This window comes from Delphinapterus leucas, chromosome 15 (genome assembly GCF_059928025.1).
Source record: "Delphinapterus leucas isolate spDelLeu-1000000601 "Yukka" chromosome 15, BTC_Dleu_Yukka2, whole genome shotgun sequence".
Classification (NCBI taxonomy): Eukaryota; Metazoa; Chordata; class Mammalia; order Artiodactyla; family Monodontidae; genus Delphinapterus; species Delphinapterus leucas.
In genome coordinates, this window is record NC_143143.1 from 70,772,980 (window position 1) to 70,796,599 (window position 23,620).

The window sequence follows — 23,620 nt, forward strand, 5'->3', positions numbered from 1 at the left end:
CTGGCATATAAGAAGTACTTAGCCAATGCTGGCGCCTCTGTCACTGACTGACCCATACTTTGGGCAAGAGTGTAGATTCCCCAGGTCAGATCCCCTTGTCCTATTTTAAACCGAAGTATAGCTGGGTGCATTTTCTGAGATGGCAGCTGAGTTTCTCTAGGAAGGTGTTCAAATTTGGAGATCCGAGGTTATGCTGGTACTCTATCTGCCCCAAAGGCCAAAAGGGACTGTCTTCAGACTATCTCTCCCTTGCTCAGTGGCTGTGCTGTCCCTGGCTGGGACCTTTTGAGGACATTTCCAGGAGAGATGATAACAGGCCCCAGAGATTTGTCTTATAGCTACACAACCAAACGTCCCTCCCACCTTTTTTTGATATGAGACTAAGAAAGATCTTACACCCTCCAAAAGAAAGTTTCTTTACACGTACACTTTGGAAAATCATCAAATCTTAACTTGTTCATCCCTCCCAAAGGAGCCACCGCCCAAGACACACAGGGTCAGCCAGAGCCGTGCCCCAGGGAGGCAGTCCTTCTTCACAGACACAAGGAGCAGCAGCAAAGTCCCCTGCAGTTCTGCCCCACCCCACTGACCACAAAAACGCAAAGCAGACCTTTGTCCAGGACTGCCGCGGACACAGCGGACTGGCCAGTGAATGACAGAAGGTCAGGGCCTGGGCTGGGGGACGAGTACACAATGGTGGTGGGTCAAGCCCCATGCAGGTTAGTTGGGAGGATGGGGGCCTCTGCTGTGGTCTCGGGAGCATCCTGAAGTCCCAGTGATCCAGAGGTCCCTGAAGGAGACGGCAGCAGAGCCCGGTCATATTCACGACCCCGTGGAGGAGGAAAGCACACATCCCCCCACTGCCCAGAGGACGCAGGGCAGAGGACGTGCTGCCAGGCCTGTCACTCCCCTGTACCCACACAGTCAGCTTGCCTCGAGATTCACAAACCTGAAAAGAGCAAAAGGAAGAGGTCTGGGCACTGAAAAATCCGGGCCTTGCTATACAGGTGCACTTCTGTATGGGCCCGTGCCTGAGGCTGGAAAAGAAGCCTGGGCCTTTCAGGGCGGCGTCCTCCACAGCAACTGGAGACTCCTCCGAAGGTACAGAGCCCACCGTGGACCACAGGACCACCAGTCGTCTCCTTGGAGTTGGGCAGGGTGCCACCGCTTAGCCCCTGAGCCCAGTCGCTGCCATTCACAGAAAAGGGGGCTTGGCTGCAGCAGCCTCTGGACTCTGGCAGGTTCTCCATGCCATTGGGCTAAAAGGAGCTTAAATATTCCAGTGCCACCTCGTATACAAATTTATACTGTTCCTGAGAGGAGAAGAGGCAGAGAGGGAGAAGAGAAGATGAAAGGGAAAGGGAAAATGCATTTAGTTTAGAGATACAGATTATGGAGGAAACATTATCTATGTCTATACTAACAGTCAATTCAAAATTGTCCACGCAGATTCAGATTCAATAGATCTGGAGTGGGGCTCAAGGGTCTGCATTTCGGGCTTCCCTGGTGGCGCAGTGGTTGAGAGTCTGCCTGCCGATGCAGGGGACGTGGGTTCGTGCCCCGGTCCGGGAAGATCCCGGAAGATCCCACATGCTGCAGAGCGGTTGGGCCCATGAGCCATGGCCGCTGAGCCTGCGCGTCCGGAGCCTGTGCTCCGCAACGGGAGAGGCCACAGCAGTGAGAGGCCTGCGTACCGCAAGAAAAAAAGAGTCTGCATTTCTACCGGGCTCCCGTGTGACACTACTGCTGCTGCTGGTCTGTGGACCAGACTTGGAGTAGGCCTTCACTTTGGGTAAGACCACACTTAGCACAGACTTTAAGACTCATTAAAGTTCCCTGTGTATGGTATGTCTCCATCTCTGCACCAGGTCTTTCTTAACATCTGGAGCTCTGCCCCCAGTCTCTTCCTATCCCTTGCTTCACAGTGTCCTAGCCCATTGCTTTATATGATAAAAATGAGCATAAATTAATTAGAATGGGACTGGACTGAGTCAAAAACCTAATTCACATGCTACTAATCCAGAATCCCTTCCCCTAAGCCAGAATCAGTGACACTTTCCCACAGAGTGGAAAGAGTAAAACAATGCAGCATGTGCCAAGATGAATGTCTGGACTCTCTGCAGAAGAGAAGATGGTGAGGCTGGAGGGAGGAAGCAGGTAACTGTGTGCGAAGGGCAGTGACTGCAGGTGCTCAGGAAGCATCCGGCTGTTGAGTGTTTTTACTCTGATGCTATTTTCTTCAGGTCAAGGGAACTACGGTCAGCCCCTGGCTACTGGAGAACAGTTCTCGGGACACTCACCAGGGTCTCCACCATGTTGGACTTGTTGTTACGTAATGTTTTCACGATGTGGAACACATCGATGATGTTTTGCTGCTGGATCATCTCACACACGCTGCAGACAGCACAGAAGGTTCCGCTGCGGCCTCCCCCATTTCTAAACACACAGCAAAAAGGTGAGCGAGACTCCTGGGTACCCCTCAGGCACCTGCTCTGGGTCCACCTACACATCCAGTGAAGACAGCGGAAGGTTGCGTGTGTTTTTATTCCTAGTTCCTTCCATCCGCTGAGGACAGCAGTACCAGAGACACCTCTGTTAGCTGGGGTCAGCCAGCCTAGGTTTTGGGTGGGGCTGCCGAAAAGACGCATCTCTATTTATACACCCTAGTTTAAGCAAGACCCTACTCACCTGGAAAATAGGGAAAGGGGGCTCTTGGCAGGGTCATCCCTCTGTCACACTTGCTTTCTGATGTGCCATAAGTCATCTTCATAGAAACACCCCTCCAACTCTTTACAGAAAATCTCTTTAGGAATCTGCCAGATTTGGAACTCCTGGGCGTACTGCCAAGAGCAACTAATGATGTCATGTAATGGTCTGTGTCTAGAGAACATCTGGATGGAAAACTAAGTCACTGAGTCTACCTCCCAGATGTTTTATCCACAGGACACCCAACGACCAGATGTTTCAAGTACAGACAGTTGCCTTCCATTCACTGGCCAGTGCCTGCATTTCAGTGTCTGTTTTGGTGTCTCTGCCCTCCAAGGATGCCAAAGTCTCTGTTGACAGAAGGACACCCCTGTGCTTTCCTACAGCTCAAACTGCTGGTCACCTCGGCAAGGGAAGACACGAATAAAAGGTACTCCTGCAAAAAAACAGGCTAAAAAACAATCGCATGGGAAAGAGTAGGAAGGGCCCCCTACCCACCCCTCCCTTAAGCTCTCCGATTTTCCTGACATCTGTGCACCACATGAAAGAGGGGGCACGATAAGCCGGTTTTGAAATGACTGAACTCAATTCCAGGATAAGATGTTATTAATGCCTCCACCTGCTCCAGAAATATTACTCTGAAAAAGGGAAGACTTTGATTCAACTTCCTTTTTAAAGAGTGAGGCCCTCTCCATCACTTCTCCCCAAATCATTTTAAGTTCTAAGAAGCAAGTGAATGATTGGGAATCAGCTATTGCACACATAGCTTTATGGCTGCAATCCCAGTCCATTAAAAGGGCTGTAATGCCTTGACTACACTCCTATTGGCCTGTAAGGATGTGGTATGGCCAGGCATGCCTAGGACTGGTATTTGTGGCCAGCGGCATCCTCAAGGATGTCCCATTACCCACCACCCAGTTGCCCTGGAGACCCCTCCATCATACTCACAGGCAGTGGACCACAGTGCGTCCCTCCCTCCCATCGTACTGCTCCTGCCACTTCTCCAGCCGTCGGACCACTTTGAGCAGAGAGCGCTTGGAGGGGGGTGTGTCCCGGTAGGCAGGCCAGCCAATGTACTGGAGGTGCTGGACTATACGATATCCATCCTGTGGCTGAGAAGAGAGAGGCTATTAGGGCTGTTCTGCTGGGGATGCTTAGGGATGCAGGCCCTCCAGATACCCTGGAGGCTACAGCATTGCAGTGGAAGATAGAATAAATGGGGTCTACGCTATAATGTCCTCATGGGGAGAGTCACACACTATCCCCATACCCACCTCTACACCTCTGTGCACATTGATTCTCCTGCCATGACTGCTCTGCATCCCTCCTCTACCTGAAAAACTTCTACTCAGTCCTCAAAACCCAATTCAAATGCCCCTTTCTCTAGGAAAGCCTTCTCTGAATACTGGGCAGGATTCTTCTCCCTTTCTGCACTTCATGAGCCAAAACACATCTCGCTTTCCCATTAGATAGCGAATTCTGAGGGCAGGGACTCAATCCTGTTCACCACGAGCCCCCAGTAAAGACCAAGGTCACTTTAGTTAGCCACCATTTCATAGATCACTCATCTGTTCCCAGGGACTCAATCCTGTTCACCACGAGCCCCCAGTAAAGACCAAGGTCACTTTAGTTAGCCACCATTTCAGAGATCACTCATCTGTTCCCTCCCACCCAATACTACTCCACCCAGCAGTGAAATTCCTCATGGAAGCAACTTACTATTTTCCATCTTGGTGTTCCCACCATCTAGCCCAAAGCTTACTGGATCCAATCAAAGGCTGCATCAACTCATGCTGAAACAGCGTGACACAGGGAAGCGCTACATTCTGAGATTTTGTGTCTACATGGCAGCAAGTGTGTCAGGAAACAGGCAGGTGGCAGGCTGGATGTTCTCCTATGTGTCTCTGTGTGTGGGAGCCATTGCTGGGTCTGGAGCCGGAATTGGCAAAGGCATCACTTCCCCAAGGACGAGATTAACAGGAGAGGACAGCACAGACTCCTGGCTGGCCTGCGGGGTCCTCTCCCGGCAGCTTCCATCTGTTTTGGGAAGGAGGAGTCTGGGAAGCAGCGGCAGCCGTACACTTACCCGAGCCATGTTACAGATGCGGAATATTCTGTGGATGATGTCCTCATCGATGTCTGCGGAGACGAATTCCACCTGGATGGGCCCGTAGCACCCCGAGGTCTTCTCAGGCCAGTACTGCATACAGAGCTGAGGTAAGGAAAGGGGTCACAGAAAAAGGCTAAGGTCAGGGGTCGGGGGCATTGGTTTCATTTATCATGAAACCTTTCTTACTGCCTGCAGGACACATTGGCTAGAAAGGTAAGAGTATTATGTAGGAAATTAGGCTCAGCTTTCCTGTTGGGGAACAGCTACCCATTTTCCTGGTTGTTGAAAAGTCAGAGCTCTGAGCACAGAAACACTGGGCTTAAACATCTTTGCTGTGCTGATTTCAAACCATTCATTAGGCTTGCTGGGCCTCAGTTTTCCCCATCTGTAAAATGGGGGAAATACTGTCTACCTTGTGCTGCTGTAAGGGTTAGATAGAACACTCTGAGGAAGGGCAACTACAATCTTTACTTCAACACAAATCATAGCAACTTTCCCCCATTCTAGAAAACCTTCACGGTGTTTATTTCATCATCAGATCATGAGTAGTTTTAAAAAATACATAGGTTTTGGCATCAGACAGGCTTGGGTTCAAATCCAGTCTCTGCTGCTTACTAGCTGTGCCATCCAGGCCTCAGTTTCTCCTATGTAAAATGGGGCTAATTATGCTTACCTTGCACCAAAAGATAATGTAACATGGTATTGAGAGGTCTTGCCTATTACCTTTTCTATTTTTTTGGAATTAGAAATTAGAACCTACAGCTGAGAGCAAAAGGCAGTGGTTGCTTTTCAACCTAAGACAATGCTTCTCAGCAGAGGTTGCTTTGTCACCCAGGGGACATGTGGCAATTCTAGAGACATTTTTGATGATCACAGGTGGGGGCTGCTATGGGCATCTAGTGCGTAGAGGCCAGGATGCTGCTAAATATCCTACAATGCACGTGACGGCCCCCCTGAGAGGAATCTGGCCCCAGTTCTCAATGGTGCAGAGACTAAGAAAGCCTGGTCTAAGATCCTAAATCGTCCCTTAAGTTTATAGTGTCGTCAAGAGTGAGAGACAGATACTTTATGCCCCGTATCTGTTGAGTCACTAGATGACTATAGTTGGGGAAAGAAATATTAAGGTAGGTGGCACAGGTTGTGGCTCAGAGTAAGGCAAAGCATGCTTCCTCAACTCCTGGTTCCCAAGGGGCGTGGAGATGGACACTGTCCGGGGGCAAGGAGGAGAGCTAAGGTTGAGGCTGCAGGCTTGCTGGGACCACCCCAGCATGGATCAAGAGGCCGCGTGTTAGAAAGCCGTTTCACCTGGGGGTTTCCCGGAAGATGTAGCTGAGACCCACCAAAGCTTCTGCAATCCTGGCATCTCAGTGGGGTCTGCCACAGCCTATGCTCAGCTTGTAGACAAGGAACTAGATGGACAGAGGCTACCCATGGCAATCCGGCGGCCTCCTCATAACCACCACGGATGCAGGATTTTCAGGAACGTGATCGCTTTCCCTTGCATTGAGAGAACAGCCAACTCACCCTGGGTAGTCACATGCAAAGACTTTTTTGATTCTATCCTTCCTCCAGAACTAGAGGCAGAATGGACAAGCAGGGAGGAGGGAGACCGTAGGAGAGAAAAGCACACATCTCCCACCTTCCTAGCTGTGGAACCTAAACTCCAGCTTAGGGATAACATTTGTTCACATTATGGCCCACTGGCCAAACCTGGTCAGCCGTCTGATTCTGTAAATAAAGCTTTATTGAAATCTAGCTATATTAGCCATTTACATACTTTCTGTGGTTGCCTTCAAGCTATAACGGCAGGTTTGAGTAGTTGTGACAGAGACCACACAGCCTGCAAAACCTAAAGTATTTCCTATCTGGTTCTTTCTGCAGAGAAGGTTGGCCAACTCTTGTCCTATAGGGCTGTTCTAAGGATAAAAAGAGAACACGCGGGAAGAAAGCCCTTAGCAGAGTGCCAGCATCCACTATATTCCAGCGATTCATATCATTCTTGAACCCTCTAGGTGCTGAACAAAAATAACAACAATAATGATAATGGCTAACATATAAATTTGAAGAATTCTTCCTGTTATCACCCGTCTTAAATAGCAAAGGTAAGCAAGATTAAGTTTCATGATGCAATGGTGCCTTGCTTTCCGTGTGTGTGTGTGTGGGGGGAGTGCTGGTCACAGCGGTCTCTGTGGCTGGACAGTCATCTGCTGAGCTGTGCAGTAATGACAAATCCACAACTTGAACTTCATTTCTCTTTGCCATTGGCTCTTCTGACCTGCAACCTTCACAGTAATGAGGGACCAGGATAGATAAGTCTGTGGCGGGCTAGAGAAATCAGAATTAATCAGAACTGCCAATTTAAAAAAAATAATTGCCTTCATTACCTGCATTGAATCATGCCTTGCCAGAGGTTGGCTCTGATCCTGACATGAGGTACATGGGTCCAAGGCATCAAGGAAAGTCTATTATCCCCAATATTTTCAGTCTGGAGAGAATGTGGAACGATTCGTCTCTTTTAATAAGATTTCCAGACCAATTTCTCAAGCTAATAGGTTCTACTCTGCCTCAAACAAGACTCCTTTATTTTGGGACACTTCTCTGCATTTGATTTTCCAGGTCGCTCTCCATCATGTCCAGAGGGCTGGGAAAGGTTGCAGGGGTCCTTCTAATCCTACATCAGAGCCAGCCTTTCACTTGAGTTCCCTAATCCGTGAGACGACATCAGCAATGGTCTGGGTGACATTCAGCCGGGTAACGTGTGGGCAGATGTGGTATTTCAGCTGCCATGGATCATCAGGGTCTGCCCCCAGGCCAGGATGCTGCACATAATCTAGCCATGGGAAATGGAAGAGAGAATGGGGGAAGCGCATGCTCTGTTCCTGGTGACCCTCTGGGGCTCGGAAATAATTCTCATCAATAAGAAATGTCCTCTAAGGTTTAGCTCAAGACTGTCCTGGTGTCCAAGTGCTGGGGTTGTGCCTCAGTGGGTACCACCACTTTGGCCCATGTATGCAGCTTAGCAAAAGATAATGGGGCTCCTGCTTGAAGCGCCCTGGGCTCAAATCCCAGCCCTGTCACTCCCTAGCTGAGTGACTTGGTCAAATCTCTTAGCTTCTCTGGGTTAAGTGATGAGTGGCTGTGAATCTGAATGTGTCTACTTAGCACAGGAGTCTGTAGCTAGTAAGTACTCCATAAATGTAAGCTATAATTATTTGGCAGTGTGGGAGAGGGTCACTCAAAACAAGGTAGATAAAGTGAAGGGTCTTTCTTTTTCCCTCTACTTAGCAGCCCATATGAAAATTTCCCTTTAGGATAATAATAAATACCCAAAGGACTGCCCTTGTGAAAATTCCTGGTCAGCCAGCCTGACAGCGCAGTGGGGACAGGTGCCACCTGTGATATGGGGACACTGTTCTGCATGTCAGAGGAGAGAGGCCTGTGGGTTGTTCTTGAAAGGGACCTAGGAGATGGAAGAGGGAAAGTAGGAGCATAAGGGAATCAGTGAAAGGGCTGAGGGTGAATCAGTGTGTCATGTGAGCCCCCCTCTCCTAAACTCCTAAATATTAAGCAAATTTATAATAACAAACACGGACAATGCTCTGTGTGCATGGGGGTTTCTTGTGGAAGCTGGTGAGGAACTGAGCTTTGCTCCCTTGGTGACTTACGTGGTCTCAGCTCCACTTCTATGTGAACTGAAGGGCCAGACCATGAGCACATAAGCATCGACAGTTTATACGAGAGCCACCAAGATGGTGGAGTAGAAAGACCCAGAGCTCACCTCCTCCTATGAGCACACCAAAATCACAACTATCTACAACAACCATCGGTGAAAAAGACTGGAATCTACCACCAGAAGATCTGCAATTAAAGACATAAAGCAGGAACCACAAAGAGACAGGAGGGGCAAACCCACAACATAGTCAAATCCCATCCCCCTGGGTGGGCGACCCACAAACTACAGAATAATTACATTACAGAGGTTCTCTCACAGGACTGAGAGTTCTGAGCCCCCCGTTGGGCTCCCCAGCCTGGGGGGTCTGGTACTGGGAAAATGATCCCCCAGAGCATTTGGCTTTGAAGGCCAGTGGGACTTGATTTCGGGAGTCCCACAGGACTGGAGGAAATAGAGACTTCACTCTTAAAGGGTACACACAAAATCTCACACTCACTGGGGCCCAGGGCAAAAGCAGTAATTTGATAGCCTGGGCCAGACCTACCTGCTGGTCTTGGAGAGCCTCCCGGAGAGATGGGGATGGCTGTGGCTCACCCTGGGGCCATAGACACTGGTGGCAGCCATATTTGGGAACATTCTACCATGTGAACACTGCTGGTGGTGGCTGCCATCCTGGCTCATCAACCCCACCCAAAAGCCTAGAGGCGCAAGTGCTGGGATGCCTCAGGCTAAGTAACTAACTGGGCAAGGACACAGCCCCACCCATCAGCAGACAGGCTGCCTAAAGACTTCATGAACCCACAGTCACCTCTAGAAAAGCCCCTAGCCATGGCCTGCCCACCAGAGGGCCAAGACCCAACTCCACCTCCCAGTGCGGAGGCATAGGCCCTTCCCTTCAGGAAGCCCACATTAGCCTCTAGACCAGCCTCACCCACCAGGGGGCAAACACCAGATGCAAGAAAACTATGATCCCACAGCCTGCAGACCCAGCCCCACCCACAGTAGGCAAGAGCCTACCCCTGGGACCAGCTGGGCCCTGGCCACTAGCAGGCCAACGCAAGCTCTGAGATACCCCAGACCCCATACCCAACTGTGTCAGGAATTGCCCCCCTCCAACCTGAAATGAGCTCAGGGATCCCTGGGCCCTGCAGCCAGACTCCAGGAACTGGCTCTGCTTGCCTGGCACTAACCCCTGAACCTGGCTTTACCTGCCAGGGGATCAGCAACAGCCCAAGAGCCTGCGGGACCCTGACTCCGGACACCAGTGAGCCAGCACTAGCCCTGGGACACCCCTAGGGTTCTGCAGCCAGTGCCTTGTGACCAGGCCACACTAGCTAGCAGCCAACAGCATCTGTACAAGGCAGAGCTTGGCAACCAACTGGGCCAGGGGCCAACCAAGCCTACCAGACTGCCCACATACGCCGCCACAACAGAAGGACCCATGCAGCCGTCTTAGGTGGCACCCCAAGAGCATATACCTTGGGTGATGAGAGGGGAGTGCACTGCTGGGATGCACAGGACATCTTCTACAGAAGGCCACTTATGCAAGGTTGAGAAACGTAACTAACCCACCACATATATAAAAATACAAATAGCAACTTAGACAAAATGGGGTGGCAGAGGAACATGTTCCAGACGAAGAAACAAGATAAAAGCCCAGAAGAAGAATTAAGTGAAGTGGAGATAGGCAATATACCCGAGAAAAAGTTCAGAGTAATGATCGTAAAGATGATCAAAGAACTCAGAAGAAGAATGGATGTACAGAGGGAGAAATCAGAAGTTTTAAACAAAGAGATGAGATAAAGAACAACTGCACAGAGATGAAGAATACAAAAAATGAAATGAAAAATACACTAGAAGGAATCAATAGTAGACTGCATGATATGGAGGAATGGATCAGTGAGCTGGAAGACAGAGTGATGGAAATCACTGCCACTGAACAGAAGAAATAATGAAAAGAAATGAGGACAGTTTAAGAGACCTCTGGGACAATACCTAGAGCACCAATATTCACATAGAAGAGAAAGGACCTGAGAAAATATTTGAAGACGTAATAGCTAAAAACTTCCCTAACCACGGAAAGGAAACAATCACCCAAGTCTAGGAAGCGCAGAAAGTCCCATACAGGATTAACCCAAAGAGGAACACACCAAGACACACTGTAATTAAAATGACAAAAAGATAAATAGAGAATATTAAAAGCAGCAAGGGAAAAGTAACAACATACAAGGGCACTCCCATAAGGCTATCAGCTGATTTTTCAGCAGAAACTCTGCAGGCCAGGAGGGAGTGGCACAATACATTTAAAATGATGAAAGGGGAAAATCTACAACCAAGAATACCTTACCCAGCAAGGCTCTCGTTCAGATTTGATAGAGAAATCCAAAGCTTTACAGATAAGCAAAAACTAAAAGAGTTCAGCACCATCAAACCAGCTTTGCAACACATGTTAAATGATCTCTAGGCAAAAAAGAAAAGGCCACAACTAGAACCAAGAAACAAGAAAATTACAAAATGACAAAGCTCACCAGTGAAGGCAAACATACAGTACAGGTAGGAAATCACCCCCACACAAAGCTAATAGGGAGGTTAAAAGATATAGGTAGTAAAATCATCTATATCCACAATAAGCAGTTAAGGGATACACAAAACAATTAGATAAAATGTATCAAAAACAGTAATCATGAGGGTTTTAAAAATGCATTTGAAATTACGAGGTCATCAGCTCAAAATAATCACATCTATATATAAAGACTGCTATACAAAACATCATGGTAACTGTAAACCAAAAATCTATAATAGATATACACACGAAAAAGAAATCCAAACATGACACTGAAGATAGTCATCAAATCATGAGAGAAGAGAACAAAAGAAGAAAGCAGAAAAAACCAAATCCAAAACAATTAACAGAACAGCAATAAGAACATACATATCAATTACCTTAAATGTAAATGGACTAAATGCTCCAACCAAAAGACACAGAGTGGCTGAATGGATACAAAAGCAAGACCCGTACATACGCTTCCTACAAGAGACTCACTTCAGCTCTAGAGACACATACAGAACTAAAAGTGAGGAGATGGAAAAAGGTATTCCATGCAAATGGAAATCAAAAGAAAGAGTAGCAATACTTACATCAGACAAAATAGACTTTAAAGACTATTACAAGATACAAAGAAGGGCACTACATAATGATCAAGGGATCAATCCAAGAAGAAGATACAACTGTAAATATATATGCATCCAACATAGGGGCACCTAAATATATTAACAGACGTGAAAGGAGAAATCCATTGTAACACAATAATTTTAGGGGACTTTAACATCCCACTTACATCAATGGACAGATGATCCAGACAGAAAATCAATAAGGCAACAGAGGCCTTAAATGACACATTAGACCAAATGAACTTAACTGATATATAAAGAGCATTCCATCCAAAAGCAGCAGAATACACATCCTTTTCAAATGCACATGGAACATTCTTCTGGATAGATCACATGCTAGGCCACAAAACAAACCTTGGTAAATTTCAGAAAGTTGAAATCATATCAAGCATCTTTTCCGACCACAACACTATGAAACTAGAAATCAACTACAAGAAAAAAACCTGCAAAAAACCACGTGGAGGCTAACCAATATGCTACTAAACAACCAATGGATCACTGCAGAAATCAAAGAGGAAATCAAAAACATGGCGATCCAAAACCTATGGGATGTAGCAAAAGCAATGCTAAGAGGGAGGTTTATAGTGATACAAACTTAGCACAGGAAACAAGAAACATCTCAAACAACCTAACCTTACATCTAAAGCAACTAGGGAAAGAAGAACAAGAAAACCCCCAAAGTTAGTAGAAGGAAAGAAAGATCAGAGCAGAAATAGAGACTAAAAAAAAAAATTAAAAAAGATCAATGAAATTAAAAGCTGGTTCTTTGAAAAGAAACAAAATTGACAAACCTTTAGCCAGATTCATCAAGTAGAAAAGGGAGAGGGCCCAAATCAATAAAATCAGAAATGAAAAAGAAGTTACAACTGACACCACAGAAATACAAATGATTATAAAAGACTACTATGAACTACATGCTGATAAAATGGACAACTTAGAAGAAATGGCCAAATTATTAGAAAGATATAATCTCTCAAGATCGAACTAAGAACAAGAAAATATGAACAGACCAATTTACCAGTAATGAAATTGAATCAGTAATTTAAAAACTCTCAACAAACAGAAGTCTAGGACCAGATGGCTTCACAGGTGAATTTTTTACCAAACATTTAGCAAAGAGTTAACACCTACCCTTCTGAAACTATTCCAAAAAATTGCAGAGGAAGGAACATTCCCAAACTCATTCTATGAGGCCAACACCCTCCTGATACCAAAACCAGACAAAGATATCTCACACACACACACACACACACACACACACACACACACACTCTACAGGCCAGTTATCACTGATGAACCTAGATGCAAAAATCCTCAACAAAATACTGGCAAACCGAATCCAATAATACATTAAAAGGATCATACACCATGATCAAGTGGGATTTATCCCAGGAATGGGAGGATTTTTAATATCCGCAAATCAATGTGATACACCACATTAACAAACTGAAGAAGGAAAAACCGTATGATGACCTCAATAGATGCCGAAAAGCTTCTGATAAAATTCAACATCCATTTACGATAAAAACTCTTTAGAAAGTGGGCAGAGAGGGAACATACCTCAACATAATAAAGGCCATATGTGGCAAACCCACAGCTAACATCACACTCAATGGTGAAAAGCTGAAACCATTTCCTTTAAGATCAGGAATAAAACAAGGATGTCCACTCTTGCCACTCTTATTCAACATAGTTTTGGAAGTCCTAGCCACAGCAATCAGAGAAGAAAAGGAAATAAAAGGAATCAAAATTGGACAGGAAGAAGTAAAACTGTCACTGTTTGCAGACAGCATGATACTATACATAGAAAATCCTAAAGACGCCACCAGAAAACAACTAGAGCTCGTCAACGAATTCAGTAAAGTTGCAGGATACAAAATGAATATACAGAAATCTGTTACATTTCTATACACTAACAAAAAAGTATCAGAAAGAGAAATTAAGAAAACAATCCCATGTACCATTGCATCAAAAAGAATAAAATAACTAGGAATAAACCTACCTAAGGAGGCAAAAGACCTGTACTCCAAAAACTATAAGACACTGAAGAAACAAACTGAAGACGACACAAAGAGATAGAAAGATATACTGTGTTCTTGGAGGAATAAATATTGTTAAAATGACCATAATATCCAAGGCAATCTACAGACTCAATGCACTCTCTATAAAAATACCAATGGCATTTTTCGCAGAGCTAGAACAAATAATTAAAAAATTTGTATGGAAACATAAAAGACCCTGAAGAGCCAAAACAATCTTGAGAAAGAAAAACGGAGCTGGAGGAATCATGCTCCCTGACTTCAGACTCTACTACAGTGCCACAGTAATCAAAACAGTATGGTACTGGCACAAAAACAGAACCATAGATCAATGGAACAGGATAGAAAGCCCAGAAATAAACCCATGCACTTATGGTCAATTAATCTACAACAAAGGAGGCAAGAATATACAATGCAGAAAAGACAGTCTCTTCAATAAGTAGTGCTGGGAAAACTGGACAGCATATGTGAAAGTATAAAATTAGAGCATTCTCTAACACCATACACAAAAATAAACTCAAAATGGATTGAAGATCTAAATGTAAGACCAGATACTATAAAACACCTGGAGGAAAACATAGGCAGAACACTCTAAGTCACAGAAATATTTTTTTGGATCCATCTCCTAAAGTAAAGGAAATAAAAGCAAAAGTAAATAAATGGGACCTAATTAAAAGCTTTTGCACAACAAAGGAAACCACCGACAAAATGAAAAGACAACCTACTGAATGGGAGAATATCATTAATAAGGGATTAATATCCAACATATATAAACAGCTCATACAACTCACATTTTTTAATTCTGCTGATTGAAAAATTCTGCTGAATAGACATTTTTCCAAAGAGGAAATGCAGATGCCCAATAAGCATATGAAAAGATTCTCAACATAGCTAATCATCAGGGAAATGCAAATCAAAACCACAAGGAGATATCACCTCATACCTGTCAGAATGGCCATCATCAAAAAGAACACACATAATATTGGCAAGGATGTGGAGAAAAGGGAACCCTTATACACTGTTGGTGGGAATGTAAATTGGTGCTGCCACTGTGGAAAACAGTATGGAGGTTTCTCAAAAAATTAAAAATAGAACTACCACATGACCCAGCAATTCTACTCCTGAGTATATATCCAAAAAAACCCAAAAGCACTAAATCAAAAAGATACTTGCACCCCAATGTTCATAGCAGCATTATTTACAATTGTCAAGATATGAAAGCAACCTAAGTGACCACCAACAGATGAAAAGATAAAGAAAATGTCGTATATATACACAATGGAATACTACTCAGTTATAAAAACAAATGAAATTTTGCCTTTGGAGCAACATGGCTGGACTTGGAGGGCATTGTGCTAAATGAAATAAGTCAGACAAATGTATGATATCACTTACATATGGAATCTAAAAAACACAATAAACTAGTGAATATAACAAAAAAGAAGCAGACATATATAGAGAACAAACTAGTGGTTACCAGTGGAGGGGGAGGGGTAACCAAGGGGTGGGGGAGTGGCAGGTACAAACTATTGGGTGTAAGATAGGCTCCAGGATGTATTGTACAACACAGGGAATCTAGCCAATATTTTGTAATAACTGTAAATGGAAAGTAACCTTTAAAAATATTAAAAATTTAAAATAAAGAGGAACAAAAGGTTATAGAAATCTTGGGGAGAGGAGTTTATGGTTTCTTAAGGCCCTGGAAATAGGGGGTTCAAGGAAGTCCACTTGGCGGTCTAAAACCACAAGGACCCAGCTGACCTGGGGCCACACATACACTCAATGTAACATTGTTACTTTCTTCCTTAGATGGGAAACTTTTGCAGTAGCTGTCTCCATGATAGATTCCAATCCTTTAGCCTATAGCCCAGCCTCTTCCTACCTTATATCCTGGTGCTCTGCTTCTCCTCCCTTTCTTACCCATCCGTCTAGGAGGGGTGGTGTTTCCTGCCCATAGGGAGGGCCTCGCCACTGCAGATGCACACGGCTGGGCTGATGACCACGCCCGGGGGGCCAGGGAGGGAGGCCACTGCAGCTGCTGCTGCTGATTTAGAAATGGCCACGCTTCTCCTGGAAAAGCAGAGGGGTGTTTGCTACTTATTGTCAGAACAGGTTAAACCAAGCGAAAGTCATGAAGCCTGTGTGGACAGCCCTGGAAGAGCTGCCGTGCATTATTCCACCTGGTGATCTCCACTGCTGCTTGGGACACAGAAAGATGTCCTTCAGAGGTGCACGTTCACACACGAAATCTAACAAACACCAAGGTTGCCTCCCTGTTAGACATCATTTTCTTGCTGATGGAATCAGAAAGCTTGTTAGTCACTGAAATGAACACACTCTGATGAGTTAGCTGAAAACTAGCATATGGCCTATTTTTGGAATAAACAATTTTAAAGCATATTTCAGTGCACCTTAGTTATGCCTTCTGTTAATTAAAAAAAGACTTTGATAAAATGGAAAAGCCAAGTAATATAGCTTCTAGAGATGACGGACTCTACTTATCAAGGTCCCTGTGATCCATAGGAGGGAATCAATCCCAGGCCACTTAAAGGTGAAGTGAATTAGTATTTTTAAGAGAAAAATATAAGAGTTACTTGAATTGGTTTTAAAGTTCAGATCAGTGATGACAAAATTCATTTAAATAGACTCCCATAAAGAGCCCAAAACATATCATTGGCTTTAACACTGTGGCCAGGTAAGGAAGACAGACTATAGGGGAAGAGGAGGGCGTGAAGCCAGGGAGAGAGAGAGAAAGGCACATGGACCATAATCAAAGCACATTTGCCCATCCATTCTCCATTCACCTATCCATCGTCCCATGAGGTGATACTGCAATTCCATGTAGTGGGTGGAAACTCACTCTTAGGTACATCAGAGTTTGTTTCCGGGAAGGAAGGGTGGGAGTTTAGGAAAATATCTACAGAGGAAGTAGGGTGGGTGGAAGACAAAGGCTCAGGGCAGGTTTTGGAAGGAGGTAATAAAGAGAAAGATGAATTATGCAGCTTAAGAATGGAACAGCTTTTGGGGGAGGGGTGGAATGGGGGGGGGAGGAAGGAAGAAAGTGGTTTGGGCAACGGGGTAGGGGAGAAGATGTGCTGCCAGCCACCAGGTGTGAGGAGACAGGTGGGGTTTAAGAACCAGGATGTGCGATGTTCCACCTTCAGCCACGGGCGTTGCTGGGATATGAACCCCTTTACTGCCTCCAGTAAAGCCTGAGCTGGAACTTGGAAGTGGACATGAATACAGGACCCCCTTGGAATTCCCAGAAATCTTGGGGGTGGACAGTGGAATTTCCCACAGGAAGGGGAAGAGGAAACAGAGCCTATTTTGTTTAAATCTTCAAAGATAGAGTGAACTTGGCTGGCATCTGAGTTATACGAACTTCATAGATGATAACACTGAGGCTTTGACAAGGTAGGAAACTGGCTTAAGGCAACGCAGCAAGTAAGTGGCAAGGCTAGAACTTGAACTCAGGTCTCTTGACCCCAAACTCCTTATTCTACTGTTCCAGTGGGGGCTGAGACAGAAACACCACCCCCTGCAATGCAGAGACACAGACTTGGGCATCCCGTGTATTCTGCTAGCACATTAGGCTGTGTTTTCACAAGTCAAGTTAAAAATGGGGCTATCAGTGCTTGCTATTTGCCTTCCAGGCACAATGACAGGAAAAGACATCTCTGAAACATCGCCCCCGCTTTCTTCCTGGGAGGATGACAAGCTTGCCTCTCTCACTTCCAGAAGCTCCGTGGGAAGGCATGTTCTTGGCCCTCACCTCCCTCACCTTTTCACTTGGCTTTTCATCGCCCGAACTCTCAGACTTTCCATGGCGGGAGTTCAGAACTGGGGCCCTTGTTTGTTTTAAAGTAAGCAGCATTCCTTCCTGCTCCATATACCCAGGTACCAGCAAGCCACTGCTTATCAGGCACAGGGGCCCTGGAAATCCTGCTGTTTAAACGGCTGCGAAAGTCTTCACCATCCCTGGCAGGGGGCCCTGGGCCTGGGTCAGGGGTGGCTGTGGGACTTTGGACAAAGCCTGCCTGGGCCTCAGCTTCCTGACCTGCAAAATGAGAGGAAGTGGACCTGGGTCAGACCAGTGGTTTCCACAGTGGCGTCCATATAGTTGGTAGGAGAAGACAACGAGCTATCTCCAAGGTCTTCAAAAGCCAAAGGGGATCACACTGTTGTCCTGAGTGGAGGACACCGAGTCTCTGGCTTTAGAGCACCTCATTGTTTTAGCTTTGTCTATGGCCTGCAGATCAGAAATGCATTGAGACAGTTATACATTATGAATTAGTCAATACAGTTTGGGAAATAAAGGCTTTCAAAGTGGCAAGTCTTTGGAGGGAAGTCATGGGAAATATTGAATGGTGTTTGGAGAACACTTAGTTTATAAAATCTCTAAGATGTAAGCAAGGTAAAGCGTACTGCCTAGAATTAGAGACAAGTAAAATACTGAGCAGCTCAGGGGATCCTCCAAGCAGAGCCAATATCATAAATGAGTAGAATATTCAAGGAATGCTCAAGCCCCAGCACTTATTCTATGGAAACAACAGAAATGAGGCCAGGTCTCGTTGACCCCCAAACCTGACTCCAGGCCGGGTGCGGTCATGGCGGTCATCCCCTGCTGGTTCCTCCGGTGCTGCCTGCCCGCAGTGCTTGGGGCAACATGACATGCTGCCTGGACCCGGTTCTCCCATCCCTTCTGCTCCCTGCTCAGCTTCTCCCCGTAGCTTGAGGGTCCTGGTGCAATGGTTCCAGCTAAAGATGTTTCCAGCCTGTCTGATGCCGAAGAGAGTCTAGGAGGTGGATAGTACTTCCCTAGAACACCTGCTCCATGGGGATCGGGGTTTTTTTTGTGTGTGTGTGGTACGCGGGCCTCTCACTGTTGGGGCCTCTCCCGTTGCGGAGCACAGGCTCCGGACGCGCAGGCTCAGCGGCCATGGCTCACGGGCCCAGCCGCTCCGCGGCATGTGGGATCTTCCCGGACCGGGGCACGAACCCGCGTCCCCTGCATCGGCAGGCGGACTCTCAACCACTGCGCCACCAGGGAAACTCCTGGGATTGGGGACTTTTTTGTGCCTCTTTTGTGCTTTGCTGTGTCTAGGTTTGTGCCTAGCACACGGTAGGTTCCCAGTAAATGTATGTTGATGAATGTCTGATTGAATGTGGCCCAGAAAGCATGCTCCTTGACCTTTAAAAGACCTCCCTCTGGCTCAGCACGCCTCTTGCCACTGGTGAGAGGTTCTCCTTGCCTCTCCCCAGCCTACTCCCTCACGGCTCCTGAGGGACACGGATTTCTCCAGCTCAAGCCACTTTCCAGCCCGGCACCCCAGGCTGATTCTGGCTTTCCCCAGGATTTCAGTCTCACACTCTGCACGGGCTGTAACTCCTGCGCTTCTAGGTCTGAATTTCTGGTTTCATTTTTGCTTCCTGTCTTAGCTTCTTGGAACTGCTGTAGCAAATTGCCACGAACGCAGTGGCTTAAAACCACACAAATTTCTTACCTGGAGGTTAGAAATCTGAAATGAGGCTTCAGGGGTTAAAATCGAAGTGTCAGCTGAGCTGTCTGTGTTCCTTTCTGGAGTCTCTAGGGGGAGAGGCCGTTCCTCATCTTTTCCAGTTTTAGAAGCTGCCAGCATTCCTTGACTTGTGGCCCGATCACTCCAATTTCTGCTTCCACTGTCACATGATCTGTTCCTGACTCTCATCCTCCTGCCTCCCTCTTATAAAGACTCTAACAGCAGGGCCACCTGGATAAGCCAGGACAACCTACATATCTCAAGATCCTGAACTTCACCACATCTGCAAATTCCCATTTACCACTCATACCTTCATAGATGTAGGGATTAGGAATGTAGACATCTTTGGGGGGCCAAGATTCTGTCTACCACCCAGACCCACCCCATGGTGGGCACAGAGGATTCTAAACGATAGTGGGTGTGGCCTGACCAAGAAGAGGGCTCCTCTCTGGTGTCTGGTCCCCATGGACTCTGGTCTCATCATAGAGCCCACAAAGATGGAAGAGATCTTGTCAATGCTCTTGGGTGTAGTTGAAGAGGTTCTTCCTGATGTGCCCCTCAGAAACCACAGTGTCATTCGCTGGAGGCTGTGGTTAGGATTTTGCCCCGCTCATCTGACCACAGCCCTCTGGAGTCCCAAAGAGCTTAAAAAAATCTCTAAGGTCAATAAAGTTGCTTTGGGAGTCTTTATCTTGAGCCCCCCACTGCTCATAACTGTCTTTGAACAGCAGCCACTGCGGGGAATGGAAAAATATCTGTGGCTGGGGATGGCTGGTTGAATGACGTGCTACAGTATTCTGAACAGAAGCAGACAGATTTGGCCAGCAGTGCAAGAAAATAAAGCACCTGGAGATCTTTCATCCTCTGCACAACCTTATTTTGCTACAAATGATAGGTAGCCACCAACACAAGCCCTTACCAGATGGTCCCCAGTCAAACCACAGGATGTGGCACTGGTCCTCTTGGGAGCAGTCTAACAATACTCAGGACCTATGGCAGACCCGTCTGTGCTGCTGGACTGGCCAAAGTCGTGGGCTGCCTCAGCCTGGGCAGGCTGGCAGACAAGTGCTGATGCCACTTCAGAGCGCCACCCCTCCAGGTGCTGAGGGCGGCTTTTCTGATGCTCACGCTGTGTCATTGTTTATTTTCGCAAGGCGCCCAGCTGTTGTGGTGATGATATTTCTATCAGTGAGTGCTCTATTCACCTGCTGATTTCAGGGGATGCTTGCCAGCTGCATACGGCAGCCAACCTCAGGGAGCTTCTGAGCCTGGTGTTTTCGCGTTTAGAGAATCAGCTCTCAAAGGCTGCGCTAACATCTGGAGCTGAAAGATCTTCATTCACCCAAGAGCCACCCTTGAAGGGGGAGCTATAGCCAATGACCTTGACCCTTGCTACTTTACGTGTCCCAAAGTGAGGTTCTTTGAAACTCCTCCTCTGTGCCTGAGCTCCAGTTTTGCAATAAGGAATGTTGGGAAAAGGGCTCTGCTTCACTCATGGACCAGAGTTCACTGTTTTACTTTTTCAGGCAAAGGGATGGGGTGGTGATGCCTTCTGACTTTGGCACTCTGCAGGGGTCTCTGTTTTATGGGAATCTGTCATATTTCATGCTTATCTCAGATCCTAACCATCCATCGTTCAGGCCCTAAACCTTAGAGTCATCCTTGCTTCCCCTTTTTCTCTCACATTCCCTATTCAGTCTGGCAGGATATTCTGTTGGGTCTACCTTCAGGATATACCCAGAAGCCACTCCACTGCTACCACCTAGGCTCAAGCCACCATCACCTGTCACCTGGATTACTGCAGGGGCCTCCTCTCTGTCCTCTCTGCTTCTGCTCTTAGCAACAACCCTGCCCCTTCCCGCACCAACATCTGTTCTCCACACAGTAGCCAGAGGCATGCTTTAAAGAAACAAGTCCAATTACTTTTTCAAGTCGCTCCTCTGCTCAAGACCTGTCAATGGCTCCTCATTTCTCTCAGGGTAAAATCACAAGTTCCTCCTATGATCCCCAAGGCCCGTATGACCTGGCCCTGCCGTGTCTCTGTGTCACACCTTCTGCTGCTGTCCACACTGGCTTTGCTCCAGTGGCAATGGCCTCCGTCTGTTCCACCACCATAAATCCTTGGTGCGGGTCATGCCCCTGCCTGGGATGCTCTTCCCTGACATGGTCACTTGGTGCATTCTTTTTTTTTTTTTTTTTTTGCGGTACGCGGGCCTCTCACTGTTGTGGCCTCTCCTCCCGTTGCGGAGCACAGGCTCTGGACGCGCAGGCTCAGCGGCCATGGCTCACGGGCCCAGCCGCTCCGCGGCGTGTGGGATCTTCCCGGACTGGGGCACGAACCCGTGTCCCCTGCATCGGCAGGTGGGCTCTCAACCACTGCGCCACCAGGGAAGCCCACGTGGTGCATTCTTGCACCTCCTCCAAATCTGCGTTCAGATATGACCTCAATGAAGGCCACCTTCATCACTCGATTACAGGCGCAGCCCGTGCCCCAAACCAGCCTTCCTGCCCTGCCCTCTTATTTTTCTTTTTCCATACACTTGTCACCTTTAACACATAATTAAGTCCGTTACAAAGTGTTTGCTGTTTATTTCTCTCCTGCTTGAGAATAGAAGTTGCATAAAAGATGGGAATTTGCTGTTTTGCTTTCTCTGTCATGTTAACTGATGCATTTCCAAGCACCCTAGAACAGCTTCTGGCAAACAGCGGCTACTCAACAAATGTGGACTGAATGAATGAACAGACGCTCTCCTGAACGACTCCTACATGCACATCGCAAGTTGCGCTCAATTTTGTCCCCTACTACAGTGGTCTCCAACCTTTTCGGCACCAGGGGCCGGTTTTGTGGAAGACAGTTTTTCCAGGGACCCGGGAGCGGGGGAACGGTTCAGGCGGTGATGCGAGCGATGGGGGGGGGGGATGGGGAGCGATGGGGGGTGGCAGACGAAGCTTTGCTCGCCGACCTGCCCGCCACTCACCTCCTGCTGTGCGGCCTGGTCCCTAGCAGGGGTCCGTGGCCAGAGGGTTGCGGACCCCTGCCCTACTACCTGTTGACCCTTGAACAACATGGGTCTCAACTGTGCGGGTCCATTTATATGCAGATTTTTTTCGATAGTAAATAATATAATACTACAGGATCTGCGGTTGGTTGAATCCGTGGGACACAGAATTGCGGATACGGGGGAACCGCGGATACGGAGTAACGGCGAATACGGAATAGCCTTGTACACAGAGGCGCCCCGTACATGGAGGGCCGACTACAGATTATAAGCGAACGTCTGACTGCATGGATGCCTGGCGCCCCTGACTCGCGCTTTGTTCAGGGGTCAGCTGTGACCTGCTCCTCTCTTTGCCTTCCCAAACCTCCTGCTGCCTCTCACACTCCTCGCCTGCCTTCCCCACCTTGGCCAGTCGCATCCCAGATGCCTGACTATCCACACGAGAACCCCTGTCACCATCCGTGACTTCTCATTCACCTCCCACATCCAACTGCTCCCTAAACCTGTGGACCTCCACTCTCTCCTGTTTCCAGATTCTTCACCAGACCGTTTCCTATCAGGAGTTCGGACTCTGCCACACCCCCACTTCAGCTCCGCGTGTCTCTCCTCCCTGCACAGCAAGGGCTTTCTACCTGCGCTCCTAGAACATCAGGGGTTCCTCCAAAGTGCCCAGAGCGGCTGACTCTCCCAGGAAGGGGCACCAGGAGGAGCCCAAAGACTAGCGTGGGTGGAGCTCCCGACCCCACCACCTCCTGCTTCACTGTTTCAAAGGCTGGGCTTGCACGAAAGCTTTCATTCCCAGAAAGGATTCTGTTGCTTCCAAGAGTAAAAGTCTGATATTTACCGTACTGCGGACCAAGACCCAAACCCCTTAGCCCGGCACGGGCGGCCCTCTGCAAGCTGGCCCAGCTGTATCGTCCAGCATCACCACCCTCTTCTCCTCCTGACATCCCCCCAGCCCCACTGCCACCGAAGCTTTCCTGCAGATGAGCCGACACAGTGACCCCCGCGGGCCTTTGCCCCTGCTGTTCCCTCTGCCTGGAGAGACTTACCCAGCAACTTCATCCCCCGGACGCCAGATCTCTGCTGCCTTCTTCCGGGCCAAAGTCACCTTTCTGAAGTCTTCCCTCACCCTCTGGGCAGGAGTAATTGCTCTCCGTTCCCGGCCAGCACAGCACTTTGCGGCTGACCTCTATTATAGTGCTGCCACACGAGGTGGGGACAATTTGCTCATCTGTCTCTGTAGCAGGAGTGTGAGCTCCTGGAGGGCTGAGGCTACAGCTCAGACCCATTTTTCTTCTTCCCACACAAGGCCTGCCCAAGGCCAGTGCTCACAAGGGAATCCTCTGAGTTACTCTGGGTTTCCTTCGAGACAGTGATGGGATGGCTTTCCAAAACCGTAC

The 23,620-nt window shown here is 47.5% G+C and overlaps 1 protein-coding gene across 1 annotated transcript; it reads right to left on the minus strand.

Moving 5' to 3' along the window:
* Positions 1-429: 429 nt before the first annotated feature.
* Positions 430-16,107, minus strand: LOC149747500 (receptor-type tyrosine-protein phosphatase T-like). Its single transcript, XM_089896926.1, has 5 exons — positions 15,582-16,107; positions 4,793-4,918; positions 3,655-3,818; positions 2,301-2,436; positions 430-1,313 (listed from the first exon to the last, which is right to left on the minus strand). The coding sequence occupies exons 1-5, from the start codon at positions 15,621-15,623 to the stop codon at positions 1,260-1,262; spliced, it is 522 nt and encodes a 173-aa protein (XP_089753052.1). The 5' UTR covers positions 15,624-16,107; the 3' UTR covers positions 430-1,259.
* Positions 16,108-23,620: the final 7,513 nt, after the last annotated feature.